Source organism: Parasteatoda tepidariorum, chromosome 5 (genome assembly GCF_982258835.1).
Source record: "Parasteatoda tepidariorum strain Cologne lab strain chromosome 5, Ptep-v5.0, whole genome shotgun sequence".
NCBI lineage: Eukaryota > Metazoa > Arthropoda > Arachnida > Araneae > Theridiidae > Parasteatoda > Parasteatoda tepidariorum.
In genome coordinates, this window is record NC_141759.1 from 16,616,025 (window position 1) to 16,633,240 (window position 17,216).

The 17,216-nt window shown below is 28.6% G+C and overlaps 1 protein-coding gene across 1 annotated transcript in view; it reads right to left on the bottom strand.

The window, feature by feature from the left end:
- The window catches only part of LOC107442805 (salivary peroxidase/catechol oxidase), a 51,461-nt gene extending 37,493 nt beyond the window's left edge, over window positions 1-13,968 (bottom strand). The window contains exons 1-4 of the mRNA XM_087163461.1: window positions 13,837-13,968; window positions 8,645-8,769; window positions 2,632-2,752; window positions 1,297-1,520 (exon numbers count right to left, since the gene is read on the bottom strand). Of these exons, the coding sequence (XP_087019587.1) occupies window positions 1,297-1,520; window positions 2,632-2,752; window positions 8,645-8,769; window positions 13,837-13,847 (481 nt within the window). The 5' untranslated portion in view covers window positions 13,848-13,968. The remainder of the gene's footprint in view (window positions 1-1,296; window positions 1,521-2,631; window positions 2,753-8,644; window positions 8,770-13,836) is intronic.
- Between the last annotated feature and the right edge of the window lie 3,248 nt (window positions 13,969-17,216).

Sequence of the window (17,216 nt, forward strand, 5' to 3'; positions counted from 1 at the left end):
ATGCTTTCTACCATAGTCAGTCAAAAAATGGAATGGTATGCCAGTTTCGAATGGAGAACGCTCATATTTCGCGTACTTTTATTTTCTCCACCTCTAATGAAGTGAACTTTTCCACTACGTTTTCCCTCCACCAACTTGCCATAACAGAATAATAACAACCATTATAAGAGAGTCGTATTGGCTCTGGAGCGTCTGCCTATAAATGTGGTTCGAATTCCATCGATGGCTGGCCGATACGAATTCCGCATCCAGCTTGCACCGACTACAGTGCTGACTTAAAATATCCTCAGTGGTAAGCGAATAATGAGGCTAACTGAGTCGTCAGGCTCACCATTGGGGGTTTCGTGGTTTTCCTCTCCATGCAACGCAAATGCTGGTTAGTTTCATCGAAAAGTTTTTCACGAAGGCAAAATATCTCCCAATATTTGGAATGGGTTCAAAATTACAAATTACAAGGCTACGGAGTTACATTAGTAGTCGTAACCCCCCCCCCCCCAACAAAAAAAGGGTCGGCAGCTTAACGAAGGTTATAAAATAAAGTAAAACTATTATAAGAAACTAGTGGCCTGCGCCGCTTGCTCGCTGATGCTCGCTAACCCCCGAAAATTGCTACGCAATCTTATATGGTTTGCTTCGCAAACCAAGTTCGCTTCGCTCGCTATTAACTTAGGTACATTGCAAATGCACAAAATTCTAAGAATTCAAAACAATCATTCAAATCCATATAAAAACTTTAAAAAAAAAATTATAGCTTTTTAGTAAATACAAAGTCATTAAAATAAATTTGAATTCAAATAAATGACATGTAATTCGTTAAACCTATTAGAAATGTGCTATAGTATAAAATCTTAAAGCGTAACAGCACGACTGAGACTCATTTTTCAATGAATAACTAATAACAATAATAAAACAAATAAATTCGTGATATAAATCAAAAATCGTAATGTAAAATCGATTCGTGAAAAAACGCTTTTGACAAAATACTAAAATAGAGATCTATCGACAAAGACTACTCACTTCTGCCTAGCTTAATAGTATGAGATTGCCGCAGCTGATAGGGTGAATTTCGGAAGAGATCACATTTGGTGAGAATGATCTCACTGGTTATTTCAGTTTCCGTTTTTAAAAGCGCTATATGGTGAGCTACCTCAGCTAGATTTGGCATGTGACATTTTTAGCTGCAATCATTGGTCGATTTTCTAGCGTTGCCATTCGGGGAGTTGTAATGAGGCTTTTTTTGTCGCCGTGTAAGAGAAATATATTTATAAGAAATAGAAATTATCATAATGTATTTACCATTATACGAAGCAGAAACAAATCTATCAGAAGTTGAATCAGCGCTACCCCAGTGTGGACTTTTCAGATTGTTGCAAGTTCCATCTATAGTTCTGTATTTGGCTGTGCTGTTGCATTTTGGAATAGTGTGGAATTGGTTGCATTTCTGCAACACATCTTGCACCTCTTGGGATTCGTTGAGTTTTTTCAAAATTTCGACTGTTTCATTTTGTGAAACTCGATATCTGGAAAAAGGAATTTTATGTTTTAACATTTTATTCGTATTGGGATACCTGCAAGTAGTGACGTAGTGTGAGCATCTCGATCCAGATTGGTTATTTAAACGTGGCATTTATTCACATTAGCAGCCATTTTCCATTCTATTTCGAGTTAGCCAAGCAGTTACAAATAAAAACTAAACATTTTAGAATTATTGGTAGTTCCTAAAAAAAACTCAATTCAGTGGAGCGACAGCCCATAGAGGGCCAAGGCTTACTGTGCCCATCTCAGTTTTCTTGACCTTGGGCTCTAGGGTGCAGGAGCAGATGTTCCAGTTAGGTGGTCAGTCGAACGCGAAACCCCCAGTGTTCAGTTTCCCAGTGTTTTCATGGTACTCATTTATCGACCCACTGCAGAAAAGAAAGGCTGAGTCAACATTGCCCGGCCAGACGATCGAACCCAGGACCTGTGGCACCGGAGCACGAAGTGCTACCACTCAGCCACCGGGCATCTTTTGATAATTCCACAAATATATAAAAAGTTTCACCACGAGTTGGAACAAAGGGGTGTATCATAAGAACTTTTAAATCATTCAGTCGTGCATAAAATGATAGTAAATCACATTACAAAAGAATGAAAAATCTTTTAAAATACTTTTCCAAAAAGGATTCGACAATTGGTCGTCCTGAAAATTTCAAACATGTGTTATTTATTTCTTTACATCAGAGTTGCCAAAGTTGACTAAAATTGCGATAAGTAATGATTAAAAAAATTTAAAATTTTGAAAAATAATTTCAATATAATTATTGCATTCTTCAAGAATGTTTACAATAATGCAGATTTCAAAACTTTTTTTTAAAAAAAAGGAAAGAAAAAAGAGAACAGAAGGAAAAAGAAAGAGATTTTCCCTCCTCAATTTAGTTTATCCTAGTTTAGAATGGATAAATTAGGTACCTAGTAGGTAAACATGATACCACTTCAAAAAAAGTTCAAGCACTATCTTTCAATTTGCTTGGTCAACCCTTTTGCCATGACTTCGACCAATACATTTGCTGCTAAAAAAAGAGCTTATAGAGTTGAAAGCATAGAATTAAATATAGAAGCGTTTTCATATTTTTGTCCAATTCCTGTACTTACAAACCAGATTTCTCAGCAATATCTTCTAATTGTAATTGCAGAAATACATATTGCTCCAATTTTGGTTCCACAGTCCCTATAAAGTTTTGCACGAACAAGGCAGGACCTAAATTCTTGAAATCTAAAAGAACAAAAAGTAATTAGTTTCATAACTTAAAAATATATCGAGCAATGTTCTTAAGAATATCATTTAACCACATGTAATTTCAAATGTTATAATGCTTTTATTTATGTAATAATTTCTTACAATTGAAATAGATACATTTAAAGATAATCAAATGATATAAACCAAATAAAATGGTTAGTTCAACGAAGAAAATTATGTGGAAAATCCTGTATTTTCACTGTAACCACTTCCCTGGATATCCCGAATTTTCTCGGGTGGGTATATATTGCAATTAATTGATATCCCGAGAATATTCGGGCTTCGCGGAAATTGTCGCTATGATTTGTTTATCTCGTTTTTACTCGGCGAATGGAATTATACTACTTAACCTTTTCGGGACGGACGAGTCCTAAATGTAGTCGTGCAGAATCAGAATCAGGATAGAAAAAAATAAAAAGCGGTGGCTTAAGTTTGAGCAAAGGTAATTTGACAGACTTATTTTTGCGTTCACTTTAAATCGAACACATCAAATGCTAGTATATCAAAAGTGTAACTATAAAATTTTTTAATTTGAACTAAGTAATGATGAATTAAATATAGCAAACTATTATTACCTACCCACAAATAAACTGCTATAAAATAGTTTGACTGCCAGTTTTATCTTTTTTTACCCTGATTATCAACAACTTGAGAATGCATATATGACTTGCCCGTCTCGAAGAGATTAAGATAGCATTTTGAAAAAAGTTTGAGTTGTGAACTTTCGCATTCACTGTGCGAAAAATTTAATCTATTCATTTGCGTGAGTATATTGTGCAATTTTTCGTTAGAATAATATCTTCGACCGTAAATTGTACATTATCAAAATTAAGAAATAGCTCTTAGAGCTTCTTGTTGCTTAGAGAATTAGTGGTAGCTAAAAAAATGAACAGGTGTTTAAAAGTAAATAATTTTACACTTCAGAGTTTCCACTAACCTTGAAGAGTTTTATAGTGGTAGAAAATTTATGTTTAAGATAGCAGGCTTTCTTTGAAGATTTATGTTAGCTATTTAGGAGCCTGCTAGAATAAATACATTTTTTACTTGTATATTTGAAATATAATATATAGTGAAAGTTACAAGTAAAATATATATGATAGAGATTCATCTCCTTCTTATAACCACCATTTAAAATCTTAAAGATCCGTGAATATTTTTAAAAAGAGTGTACTTAGTCAGGTTACGCTGTTTTTAAAAAGGTTAAAACTTATATATTGACTTCTTTCAGTTTTTCTTATAGTTAAAATGTAGAAAATCACGATGAATTTTGTACTTTTTTTTGATTAAAAAAAATGTTAAAGGAAGTTGTTTAGGATAAATTGCTCTTGATTATTATTATCCCTTTTATTAGTTAATTAATGGAAGCAGTCAGAAAAAAATCAGTTTACAGAAATTTCAAAACTTTTGAAAGGAAAGGATTAAAGCTTCCCCGTGGTTCAATGTGTTTAAAACTTATAACTATATAAGCTTTTAAGGGAAACCATTAGAAGTCCCTTAAATATCTTGCAGTGAAAAGATGTGGTACGCTAACCATTGAATAGATTATATGATCCAGTCACAATTCCTATTGCTGTTTCTTTTGCTCAAGTATCTGCATGCACGCTCTTGTCCTGTAGTCTATAAAATGCAGAATTTGACAGAAGTAATTAAACTTCTAACATCTATATTTTCAAATGCCTAGTTTTTCTGCAATCAGTAGGTCTTGTAATTAATGTATTTCTCACAATGCGTTGAGCAATTGCCAACATCCAGTGTAAATAGAGAGTAATAGAAGATAAACTGTTTTTACCTAAGAAATTTTTTTTTTTGATGGTTCATCAAAAATCATCTTACTTCTTCTTGATGGTACCATCAAGACTGACCATCACTTCATATTAGAATTTGAACACCTTTATGTTGGACCAACATGAGCAAAAACAGCATGGTTGGATGGTTTTGTTTGAATTCCACTAATTTGAATTTCGTACTAATTCATTTAAGAGCGTAAAAATCCGCAAACTGTTATTTTATATCCGTCGTTGAACAGCTGATTCAATTTCGGGCTTAGGACTTCCAATGTTTAGCTTCGTAGCCTTGTAATTTTGAACCAATCCAGAAGACAAGGAAACTTCAGGATCAGTACCGCCAGAGGTATTGATTTGTTATGGGGACATGGAGGATTTTGCGACTCGACAGATTTAACGTCCATCAGTCACCATTTACTACACGGGGAGTCCTCTGTCGGCGGGGATTGAATCCACGAACTCTTGGACATAGGCCCAGTGCCTTACCAACCAGGTTATCCCCGCCCCGCAAACTATTATTCGGTGATCGTACGAGAACCGGTATTTTTATCATGATATGGCCGTTGACGTCAATAATAGTTTGCATTGATGTATGCCAATGCAGGATCTTTCTTGGGGAAATTCGCATCATATTATACTCCAAGAATAATCAAATATTGTAAGGAAACGAGAATGGACATTTTCTACAGATATGAAGAGATTTTAGGTAATATCATTGTTTCAAAGATGAATCATCCGTTACATTCAAATGCATGCTAATAACAATTTTTGCATTTTTTAGAAAATCTATCTGCATGCCTGATGCTGGCAGACCTTCTGCAAGTTGTTGGTCTCCGTAGAAAACTTGTAAGTTTCTATCTTATCCTGTTTTCAGTTTTTATTCATTTGTAATTTTTGGTATTAATACTATTTTGGTATTTGATTAAGTATTTATCACGCTAAACGAATCATTTTTCTTTCGTACAGCATAACATTTCTTACAACTTTTCACCAAATTTCAATTTTTGAGGCAAACATGAAATGAAGAATTATTATTTAATTAAAAGTACAATTTCTAATTAAAGCATTTTAAAATACAAGGGAATTATAATTATAGATTAAAAGTAAAAAAGGGAAATAGTATCAATCTGAGTATTCATCTATACTCCTTTTTGTAAATATTATAAAATTTGTCATGTTAGGATAAAGTTTTTTTTAAATCATTTTATGTCATTTATTAAAAATAATTTTTCTTCTTTTATTCCAGTTTTCAAATGATAATCTGATTCAGAAATTCCCTTCAGAATGTGTCATCAGATTCCCTGGTGTAAGCATAATTATCAGATTGTCCTATTAATTTGATAAAAGTGAGGGGGGGGGGGAACTGCATAGCGCAACTTCTCTAGGTTTCTAATAGTAAAATTTTTTTTAATATTAATAGCACAATTTTTATTATTCGCAAAACATAAAAATGATATGTTTTGTTACTGATGAAGGATTACCATTTCTCTTAAATCATGTGTAACTTATAATCGCATCAACAGATATTACTTTTTTTAAAAATTTATTTTCGATATCTGAAAAAGCCTTTAGATTCATGGGGAATTAAGTAAAAATAATCTGAATGTTAATAACAATAACTTTAAAATGATTAGTATGATAAATAAAATTTTGTCAAATAAAAGAAGACTCTCTTTTTCATTCAATTGAAAATAAATATAGAATATATTCAAAACCGACTATTTTTTATTAGTTGCCAAATATGATTCACTATAAAATTAAGAAAAAATGATTAATTTTTCCATGCATGCGCATTATAAAAGAACTACTTTAATTACTTACATTTTGCCCAGTTTTCAACAATTTTTTTTTCTCCAAATTTCAAAGCTAAAGTTTTGTAATTAATTTTAAATTGTTCTAAAAATGTTGGTTAATTTTATTCAATATTTTTAAAACTATAGCTAAGAAACGCAGGACAGAAAAACTGTTTCTTTATAAAAATCTCCATAAATATTTAAGCTGGGATTACCAAATTTTTTGTGATTATTGCATATAATAAGCAAAATAGTTATTGCAAATTTCAAGTTTATTAATACATTTTTTGAAATAGGGTGTTCATAAACGCTTTTAAGTTTATAATCTATTGTCGATCCCCCAAACCTTCATTGATAAATATGAGAAATCGCGTAACCTAAACACATTTATAGTTATAAAATGATTTTATAAATGATTTTTGATAAAGATCAAAACATGCGTTAGTATACAAGTGTTTCCATTATTTTGTCCAAACCCCTGTACTTATCCAAACAATGTATTAAAATAATAAATATTTATATTTAAACATGTTCTAAACCTTTATTGTTGAATTAATTTTAGTTTTCTTTGTGATACATTTATATGAAATACATTGTGAATTTATTTAAACCAAATTGGATATATTGAATTAGAAATTGTATTTATTAAACCAGAAACTTTTTATGTTTCGAAAGTAATTTGATAATTCTTGAAATTGAGCATAATGTATTCTATGACTCCTTCGTTTTATAATGCTTTTTTTAGTTATGTAGCCTAAATAATGCTGAATTTCATTTAAAATGAAATAAAAACCGAAATCAAGGTTATATTCTTTTTATATTTTTCTTTCCTTTTATCTTTTTTTCCTTGTTTTTTTTAATGAGTCAAATTTTTTGAAATGTGTATATTCCTATAGACGATTTTAATCTTCTTTCTTATCTCAGTGACGATGGGGAAACGCTCAGTGAGTCACTAGCTCAGTGAATTAAACAAAAATAAATAAATAAATAATAGTGTGTTTTGCATACTAAAATGAAAGGAGTGAATAATGTTATCTACGTAAAATGTATTTTTCTTACTTATTGTCTTGTTTGATTGTTCAATTTTAATAAAATCATGATTTTTAATTTATAATTTATTTTTTGAATAAAAAAAAATGTGCTATAACAGTCCTTTTCTAGAAATCTACAAAAATGTTCAAGATTTTTTTAAGTAATTTGAATTTTTAACTGAAAAACTTTGCATTTTATTAGTATGAAAAAAGGAAAAGTCATTAATTTGAAGTTTATTAGTAAAAGAAAGCACCAAAATTTGTATTTATGTTTTAAAAATTGCCTAGATGATGTATGAATGTTTTTTTCTCCAGGAAAATGTGAATTTTGATGACTATAGCGAAACAAAATGAACTGCCCACAGTCGTCCCTCATCTGTGAAAGGGACAAAAAAACTAAGAATCTAAAATTCTTAGTTTTCAGTTAATCACTACGCAATATTCAATACAAATATACAAAAAAACACAATATAATACAAAGTTATATCAGTTTTTGTGCAAGGTAATAACAGTAAGTAGACAAGTGATTTTAAGTCTATAAATGCGTTTATCAAAAAACCAGGTTTTTTCTTATTTTGCATCTTAAACAAGACATCTCATATTGCTTTTAAAATAATTGTCATGAGTGTTTATGATTATAGTTCACATGTTTTGAACTAGGGACTAAGAGAGAAAAAGAAACTTTCAATTTTATGCATGTTTTTTCCCGAAGAGAAGAGCGGAAATTTTTAAAAAGTTGCTTTTTTAACTATATTGATCCCCAACTCAGTAGCATATGCCCTTGGTTTTAAGAAAATAGCTCAAAACATAGTTGATAGCCTTCTAAATAAATTTCTCAAAGGAATTTTTGTTTTGGGTGATAGAATGTTTCTTACAGTGTTTAGTGTATATGCAAAAAAATGCCTTATTTTTATCTAAAAGTGGCTACTTGAAAATAATAATAAATAATAACTTTTTTTTTCTTGTTTCATGAGTTTGTGTACATTATAAAACATATAAACTAGTTTTTCTTAAACCTTTTATATTAATATTTAAAGAAAAAGTTGTCGAAACTAGTCGGATACCTTAAATATGATCAAAATAATTTACAGTTTATTTTGATTGCTTTTTTTAGTTAGCTTTTTTGGACACAGCTACTAATTTTATTTATGAGCATGGAGTACCCCCAAAAGATGCTACAATTGGGGTTCCAAAGCCGAAAAGAATTGGGAACCGTTGCCCTAAGTTAATATAACTCAGAGTTTGAAAATTAATACCTACCTTTATCTTCCTTGGTTGGGTTGTCTTTCAATCTTTTCTTTGTACATTTATCCAGGGGCTTTTCTTTGTAGAAAAAAGACGAACATCCAGCTGTCACAGTTATTAGAAAAAAAGCGAGGTACAGACTAAAAGAAAAATGAAAAAAGTACAATTTCATCGATTATAACCAAAAAATTGATCAAATTTTATGTCGAAATTTTATGAACCTGGCCCATTTAAACTTGGGAATAAAGATTGTGAAACATATCAGGATGTAATAAATAAGAAGTAATTTTACCTGTTAAAAATATATCATACACCATTAGTCTTTTATCATACAACTGTTGTTGTTGTTTCTAATGCCACTTGCCGAATACACCAGCAAGCCTTCTTGATGAAACCAAGCGAATGAAAGGAAGAGGGTGCGTTTCTTGTTTTTCAGTGACCTTATTTATGGAGACAAATATGATTTTTACAGTAATGGATACGAGTAGTTCGAAGCACGATAAAGGCTCCTGTCAACATTAGAACATTCTACGAGCCGTACGAACGGAATCAGCGAAAAACGAAATGGAATTCGCTGATTGGATAAGCGTGAGTTATTGTATTAAATTTAGCTATCAGTGATATTTGGTAGCTTATAGCTCTATTTGGTCAAAAAAGTTTACTGTGCGTACTTTAACACTAGGTTTATGGGACGCGTCACTTTGAAGCTTTTCGAATTTTATAAGGAAAATTACAAAACACGTTTGCATTCTTATTTTATCTCTTGTAATGACTTTTATCCATTGATCGAGGTAAATACATATTGAAGTCTATTTTCTTCAAAAGCGTTGAAATATTGAAATTCTCTATGTGGTATACCTATTTCTACGGATATGCGTTAATTTGACGAGATCGTAATTTAGACAAAATTTTGAATAAACATACGAACATTACATTAATGATAAACAGGAATGTACCGACAATGCTTCGATCCGTTATCCGATATCGTTATCTCAAATGAAATAAGCGATAAACAGCTGTTGCCAATAAGCAATAATGGAAAGAACAAACGCAGAATGTCAATTGATGTCAGAGTGTCAGATTTTGAAGGTTTCAGTTGCTTAGTTCGAGTATTGAAAAATAAAATACTGGAATAATGTTTTAAATATTATAGGTAATATGTATTAATTAAAAATTTAAAAAAAAAGCTATGTGCAAAAAAGCAAAGTTTATGGATAAAAGGATAATTGGAAATTCATTTAGGGGAATAGTAGAAAATCGCCATACTCAGATTAAGCTCAATTAATTCCGGTAATATGTACTGCTGGATTTATGGTAATTGATGCAATTTTAATAAGAATTCTATAACGGGTTTGCCATAGTTTCAGAGCATATTTTTTCCAATGGTAGCAAAGATAGTGCATCAATATTTTCATGAATTAGACCTAAAAGAACTTTTTCCGCCACTTCTTATAAATATTATTTTAAGCAGTAAATTAAATGTCGGTAGATAAATAGTTAAGCTCCTACGTCCTTATCAAGATTTCTTAAGAATTTTATTTGTTTTTACTTTTGTTTGCTGCTATTGATACGTGTATTTTCACACAAAATTCAAATGCTGAAGGGTTGTACAATAAGCGCTAAATACATTAATGCAAATTTAAAGGTATTTTATTTTATACCCGTCGTTTACAGCAGACCCGATTTCGGGTTTATAACAACTAATGTTCTACTCCGTATCCTTGTAATTTTGAACCCAATTCAGAAGACAAGGGAATTCCTGGATCAAATATTGGGAGAAATTTGCTTATCTGGAGGACTTTTTGATGGAACTATCCCGCATTTGCTTTGCATAGAGAGGAAATCTTCCCACGGTTAGCCCGACGGCAAGACTACTCTAACTTATGATCCATCTACCAAAGAGGGTATTCTACTTCAGCACTGTGGTCTGTTCGAACAGTGTGAGGAATTTGTATCGACCAGTCCTCGAACCCGGATCACCTCATTGGAAGGCGAACGCTCCCCTGAATCATCATGACTTGAGGTATAACGTATTATATCAATATATTTGGTAATTATTAAAACTTCACCAATACTAAACAGTTTTAATACCTAATGCTGGGTAAATAATTGTCTGGCGCCGCCTAGAAAGGGATATATGCCGGAGAATATTATCTTATAGGGGAAAATTTTGATTATCAATTGGCTGCTGCGAGCATTATCCTCTCGCCAAATGATGCGAACTGCAGTTAATCTCTATTATGCGATGAACTACAAAAAACGCGTTTTTCTTAATATAATAAACTATAAAGAAACCAGGAAGGGTAACAAATAATAATGAATAAAAAAGGATATTATTTTTGCTTTATTAATTGAAGAGCGTAGTTGAAAAACCAGGTAAGTGACTTTTTCAGAGAGTCTATTATGGGGTTAAAAAAAGTAGTCTCCGAAATAATTTATTATTGATTTAATAGAAAGGATTAATGACTCTGTGTCTTATTTTATTTACCACTGCCTTATTTTTAAATAAAAATGGTGCAAGCATCAGGTGAATAGGAAGGATTAATAATTCTGTGTCTTATTTTATTTACCACTGCCTTGTTTTTAAATGAAAATGGTACAAGCATACTAAAAACTAATGTTGATAGGTTGTGCTATGATTAACGTGAAATCAAAAACGATTCTGTTACATTTACCATACTCATATTGAGGCCATCACTTTGCTATTTTCTCTGATTCATAAATTTCTCTAAGAATGTCACTTACATGGTTCTTCCACTAAGCCCTTCAATTGTGTCATAATATGCTTTTCATTTTGGTGCATAATATCGTAGTATTGCTCACTACCAGGACTGGGCGATATTAGAAATTATATATCGTGATATATCGTCAGTTTTGCATCGCGATATAGTATTTTTGAATTTCATTTACTTTAAGGTACAGAAAGTCAGATTTCTATCAAGACTTCATACACATATTGATTTAAATCAATTTATAAATTTGAAAATATATATGTTTTGCTAAAGAAAGATATTAAATAAATTGACTAAGATGTACAAATCTTACTTAAAATATTTATTGAAAAAATGTGTGTAGATACAGAATGAAATATTTGCACTTCTTTATCGTTTATAAGGTATAAGCAGTCTTAATTTAAGTTAACCCCTAAAACACCCTTAATGAAAAAAAATATTGCTATTAAACAAAAGCTGATTTTAAAATTTCAAAATATATTTTAATTAAAATAAAAGTTAGATTGGCTAAAAGCCGAAGTTTAAAATTAAAAATGTTCGAATTTTAAACTAAAAAGTAAACATAAGACTTGTAATAATTTCTTAAAATTTTCGTTCTCTGAAAGATTTCTCAGTTTAAAAATAAAAAGGGAATTTTATAAAGATATCTAGCTGAAATTATTGAAAGAAAATTTAAAAAATTAAAAAAAATGTTTGTTAAGAAATTCATTAGACACTTAAAACAAAGTGTTAAAAATATTTTTTTTTTTTTTTGAAAAAGAATTTTTTTTTAACAAATCAATATTTGCTTGTACTATTATGCGTAAATAATTACAGAATTATTAAGTTCGATCGTAATGTTCAAATTCTTAATGAAGAAGTAAACACAAGTTTTGTTATATTTTCTAAAAATGATCACGCAAATAACAAAAGATTTCTTAGTTTAAAAATAAAAAAATAAATAAAAGTGAAATTTATCAATATATTTACATAACAGCATAGGAACAAAATTTAAAAAATAAGTTTGTTAAAAAATTATTTGTATGCTTAAAACAAAGAGCTAAATAAATTTCAGAAAAAAAATGCTTCTCAAACACTATTTTTATTATTATTTCATATAAATAATTAAATTAAATTAAATAATGACCGAATTATGAACGAAAAACAAAGTAAGGCAAAGTTTCTTAATTAAATTCTTAAAAATAAAAACAAAAGAATTGTGATATTCGGTAATATATTTAGCTAATTAACTAATAATATAAAACGAAAATTAAAAAAAAATAATAATTTTACTCTCTAATAAAACGAAGTAGTAATTGAAAAAAAAAGAGAAAGAAATGAATAAAATTCGCAAACTTTTCAAATTCTTTTCAGCAAATAAAGCTTATTGACTTATATCCAAAAAATAAGTTTTGTTTTAACTTTATTTCTAAAAATAAAAACAACTCAAGATTTATAAATTTAAAATCAGTAATAGAAGCCCATTAAATTATTAGAAGTTTTATCCGAAAGGTTTTTAATAAATTAAAAGAAAGTAAAAAAATAATCTAACAAATTTATTTACTTTGTAATTTAATTCCTTATGGGTGCCTTAAATTAGATTTCCGATAATTTTCACATATGAAAATATAAAAAAAGTTTTGTCAGAAAATAAATAAAAAACTTACCTAATTAATGAAGAAACTTTTCTTCATAAATTCTTTTCAATAATAGATTGCGTTCAGAACAAGGTTACGACGGCGATCACGAAGTTAATCCCATTGAAAATAATCTACAAGAAGCGATTTCAAATCGCGAAGGTGCGAAAACGAACATGTGATATAACGATATAAGGTCTCAAAAGTGATTCTGATTCTACCGCTCATCAGTCAAGGCCGTCTCAACATAACGAAACAATATCGTCTTCCACAGCGCGAGTTGGCATCGGAATGTAAGAGAAAGTCCTTGCGTGTATCGCTATATCGCTATATCGTCTTCTTCACTCGACGGCTTAAATCAGATTTCTGATGCATCGCTTGGAATGAAAGTTGTTGTATCGGTTTGCGATATAGGCGTTAAATCGATATGTCGCGATATATCGATTTATAGCCCAGTCCTACTCACTACTGATTAATTTATTTTTTATTTACTCCTTATGAAGGACGGTCATTCAGCTAGTATAATAAATAAATTAAATGCATTATTCTTAAAATAATTTAATAAGTTATCTAAATGCATTAATCGTGAAATAAAAGATCACATTTATGACAATAAACGAATTACTCTTAAAATAAAAGATCACATTTATGACAATAAATGCATTCATCTTAAAATAAAAGATAACATTTATGACAATAAATAAATTACTCTTAAAATAAACGATCACATTTATGACAAAAATTAATTTGCGAATCTTTTTGCTGTTACTCTTAACATAAATTATGATAATATCAAAAATAAATGGGTCAAAGGCTTACAGAATTTCAACATTTAAAACAAAACAAAAAATTTCATTACCGTATAATCATAACTGCAGACAGTGAGATGGATAACTAATGAAAGGTTGGAAAAAATATTGCAGCTTTATAAGTACGAGTAATTTTTTAGGCTGAATAAGCTAATATTTAACAATATAATTTGTTCCTAAGTTAATGTCAATTACTCAGCAAGATCAGTTCATCATGCCTTAGATTTATTCGATATATTTAAATATTTATTTTTATTTCCTTATACGAGTATTAATACTTTTTCCCTTCTTTTGAAACTTATAATATTTTATGAACATAAAATAAAATTGACTTATTTGCATAAATCAGTTTTATTCTATGGGGATCGCTTAATCAGGAAGAATTGAATACTTTCTGCCCAAATTATGCTTCCATTGTTTCAATTTATTCAGTTTAACAATTGATTAATCAGCTATTTATTTCTTCACTCATACATTTTATGAGTAATTATCGAGAGATTAATTTTAGACTCAAGTTGTTTCATGTTGCTTGCATAGGTCAAATTATATATATATATATATATATATATATATATATATATATATATATATATATATATATATATATATATATATATATATATATATATATATATATATATATATATATATATATATATATGTGTGTGTGTGTGTGTGTATATAGCCAATTTTGGCTATTAAAATTTTTTTCTTTGATAATTTAGATAATTTTTCCATATGCTAATCCATTTCGTGCAAATCCGTGGCTAAAATTATTAACTAAACAGGCAATTTATGTTTCTCTTTTCTATTTTATATTTTTTCTTAAATAAACATCTATTTTCTAAAACTATTTATGGTCAATTTTTAAAATTATCCAGTATAATATTACAACTTGCACCTTGCGCACATCCATTTCGGGCCCATCCTTGGTAACTAACAAATCACTGCACAGAATAACAAATAAGCAGTGCAGTAAGAACGGCACTTTAAAACCCTCTATTTACACTCAATTTGAGCTTTTGTTTTCATATTTTGCAATCTGGAAACATTTTTAAAATTCTTGAAAAATTTCCTGTCCATGTAAGTAGATCTGATTTCGCTACTCGCTTTATAGTCCATTTTTTTTACTGTTTTTTCATTTTCTTTTATTTTATTTTCTGTTTTTACATGTTATTTTTACTTTTTGTGTTCTATTTTATTTGTTGTAATTATTGTAAAAAAAAATTTTGAGTGCTTCTCACACTATTGTATTAATATATTTTGCTTTGACTTTATTGATACAATATCAGAAATTACTCTGTTTTGCGGATATTATCGTGTGGGCTGATGAAAAAATTATATCGTTTTTTTCCGGTTTTTTTAAATAAAATTTCATTCTTTTTTTTTTTAAACTGTTGTTTGTTATTTTTTTACTTATTATTTCCCCCCTTTTTTCATTTGTCCATAATTTTTCTTTGTTTTATCTTCATTTTGAACTTATCTAATGAGTTCTGTTTACTTGCAGCTTAAGCGCAATAAATGAAATTTATTGTTTTTCTTAACTTTCTTCGTGTTTTCTTGTATTTATATATATATATATATATATATATATATATATATATATATATATATATATATATATATATATATATATATATATATATATATATATATATATATATATATATATATATATATATATATATATATATATATATATATATATATATTAAGGAACAAAAAGAAAAGATAAACAAAGACAACGATGGAAAAAAATTACTTTTAAAGAAAAGTAGAAAAAGGAGATAAATTATCAAAGCTAAAATTTTTACTAAAAGCATTATAAAAGTGTAAAAAAAGATTAAAAAGTATGAAAACAAAATTTGGAAAAGATATTATGTTAACGTCAGCTCACACGATTTTATTCCCGAAATAGAGTACTTTATAATTTTAAATTAACACAGCAAAAATATTTTATTTCAATAGTGCTAGGAAAACCGAAAAATGTCTCTTTTTAAAAATATATTTGTTTCCTTCTTTTCTTTGTTTTTTTTTTGTATTTTTAACTAATTAATGGAAAAAATTACAGAACAATAAATAAAGGTAAAAATAATAAAAATCAGGAAAATAAAAGTTTTATTTTTTTCAGAAGCGCACACGATGATATCCGCAAAAAGTAGTGCCTTCTAATAGTGTATCAATATAGCCAAAACAAAATATATCAATACAATAGTGTGAGGAGTTCTAAAAAAATTGGCAAAAAATTTATAACAGATATAATAGAACACATTAAATAAAATATTACGCAGAAATAGAAAATAAAATGTAAAGAAAAAAAATAGAATAAAACATAAAACGATGTCTATAAAGCGATTAACGAATTCAAATGAACTTAACATGAACGAGAGTTTTTTCAAAAATAGTTTAAAATATTTTCATAACAAGATTGCCAGATTACAAAATATGAAAATAAAAGCACAATTTAAAGCGTATATAGATGGGTTTTGTCAATAGAGTGCATTCTTACTGCAGTACTGAAGTGCGTTTAATTTTTTAGTTACCAAGGATGAGCCCGAAAATGGATGTGCACAAGGTAATATTATGCTGGATAGTCTGAAGTAATGGACAATTAGTAATTTTTGAAAATTAATATTTTTAGAAAATTAATAATCTTAGAAATTTAATAATTTTAGAAAATTAAGTTTTATTTAAGAAAAAAATAAATAAAATAGAAAAGAGAAAGAAACATGATATGCCTTGCACATAACTTTAGCCACAGATTTGAGCGAAATGGATTTGCGCATGGAAAAAAATTGTATAAATTAACAACGAAGTTTTTTAGTAAATTTATTTACAACAATATACAATTTACTCAATGATTTTATATAGAATTTAATTACTTTAGTTGGATATCCACTGCTTTTCATCAGATTTTGAAAGAGTTTGTCTATTAATAATTTTTTTTTTGGATAAGTAAACATTACTACACATTCTTTTAATTCTATTCATTTGATTAAAAATGGTATGGTATTTAAATAGATGTTATTAGAAACATTAGAATTCCAAGTAATTAGTTTACTTAGATCAAAATTAAAATAATTTCTTTTATCGAATAAATCAACAAAGCAGACATTTTCCCCTTTTATAGTACCCAAATCCAAAAAAATGAAATTAATATTATCATCATGATTACGAAGCAAGATTAATTCCTCGGTGTAAATATTATTTAATAAAATAGTAAAATCTTGAAAATGAAAGATTATTAAAATATCAATAAATCTAAAAACAAATTTAATATTAAGAGTGTAATTTTTTTTTATAATAATGCAAAAATAAATTATTTAAGAGAGACAAATACAAAATATTAAAAAGACAAATACTAATAAGAATTTCCCAATAATGAAAATTGCAATTTAAGGATACTTTTAAAATCATAGTAATAAATCTA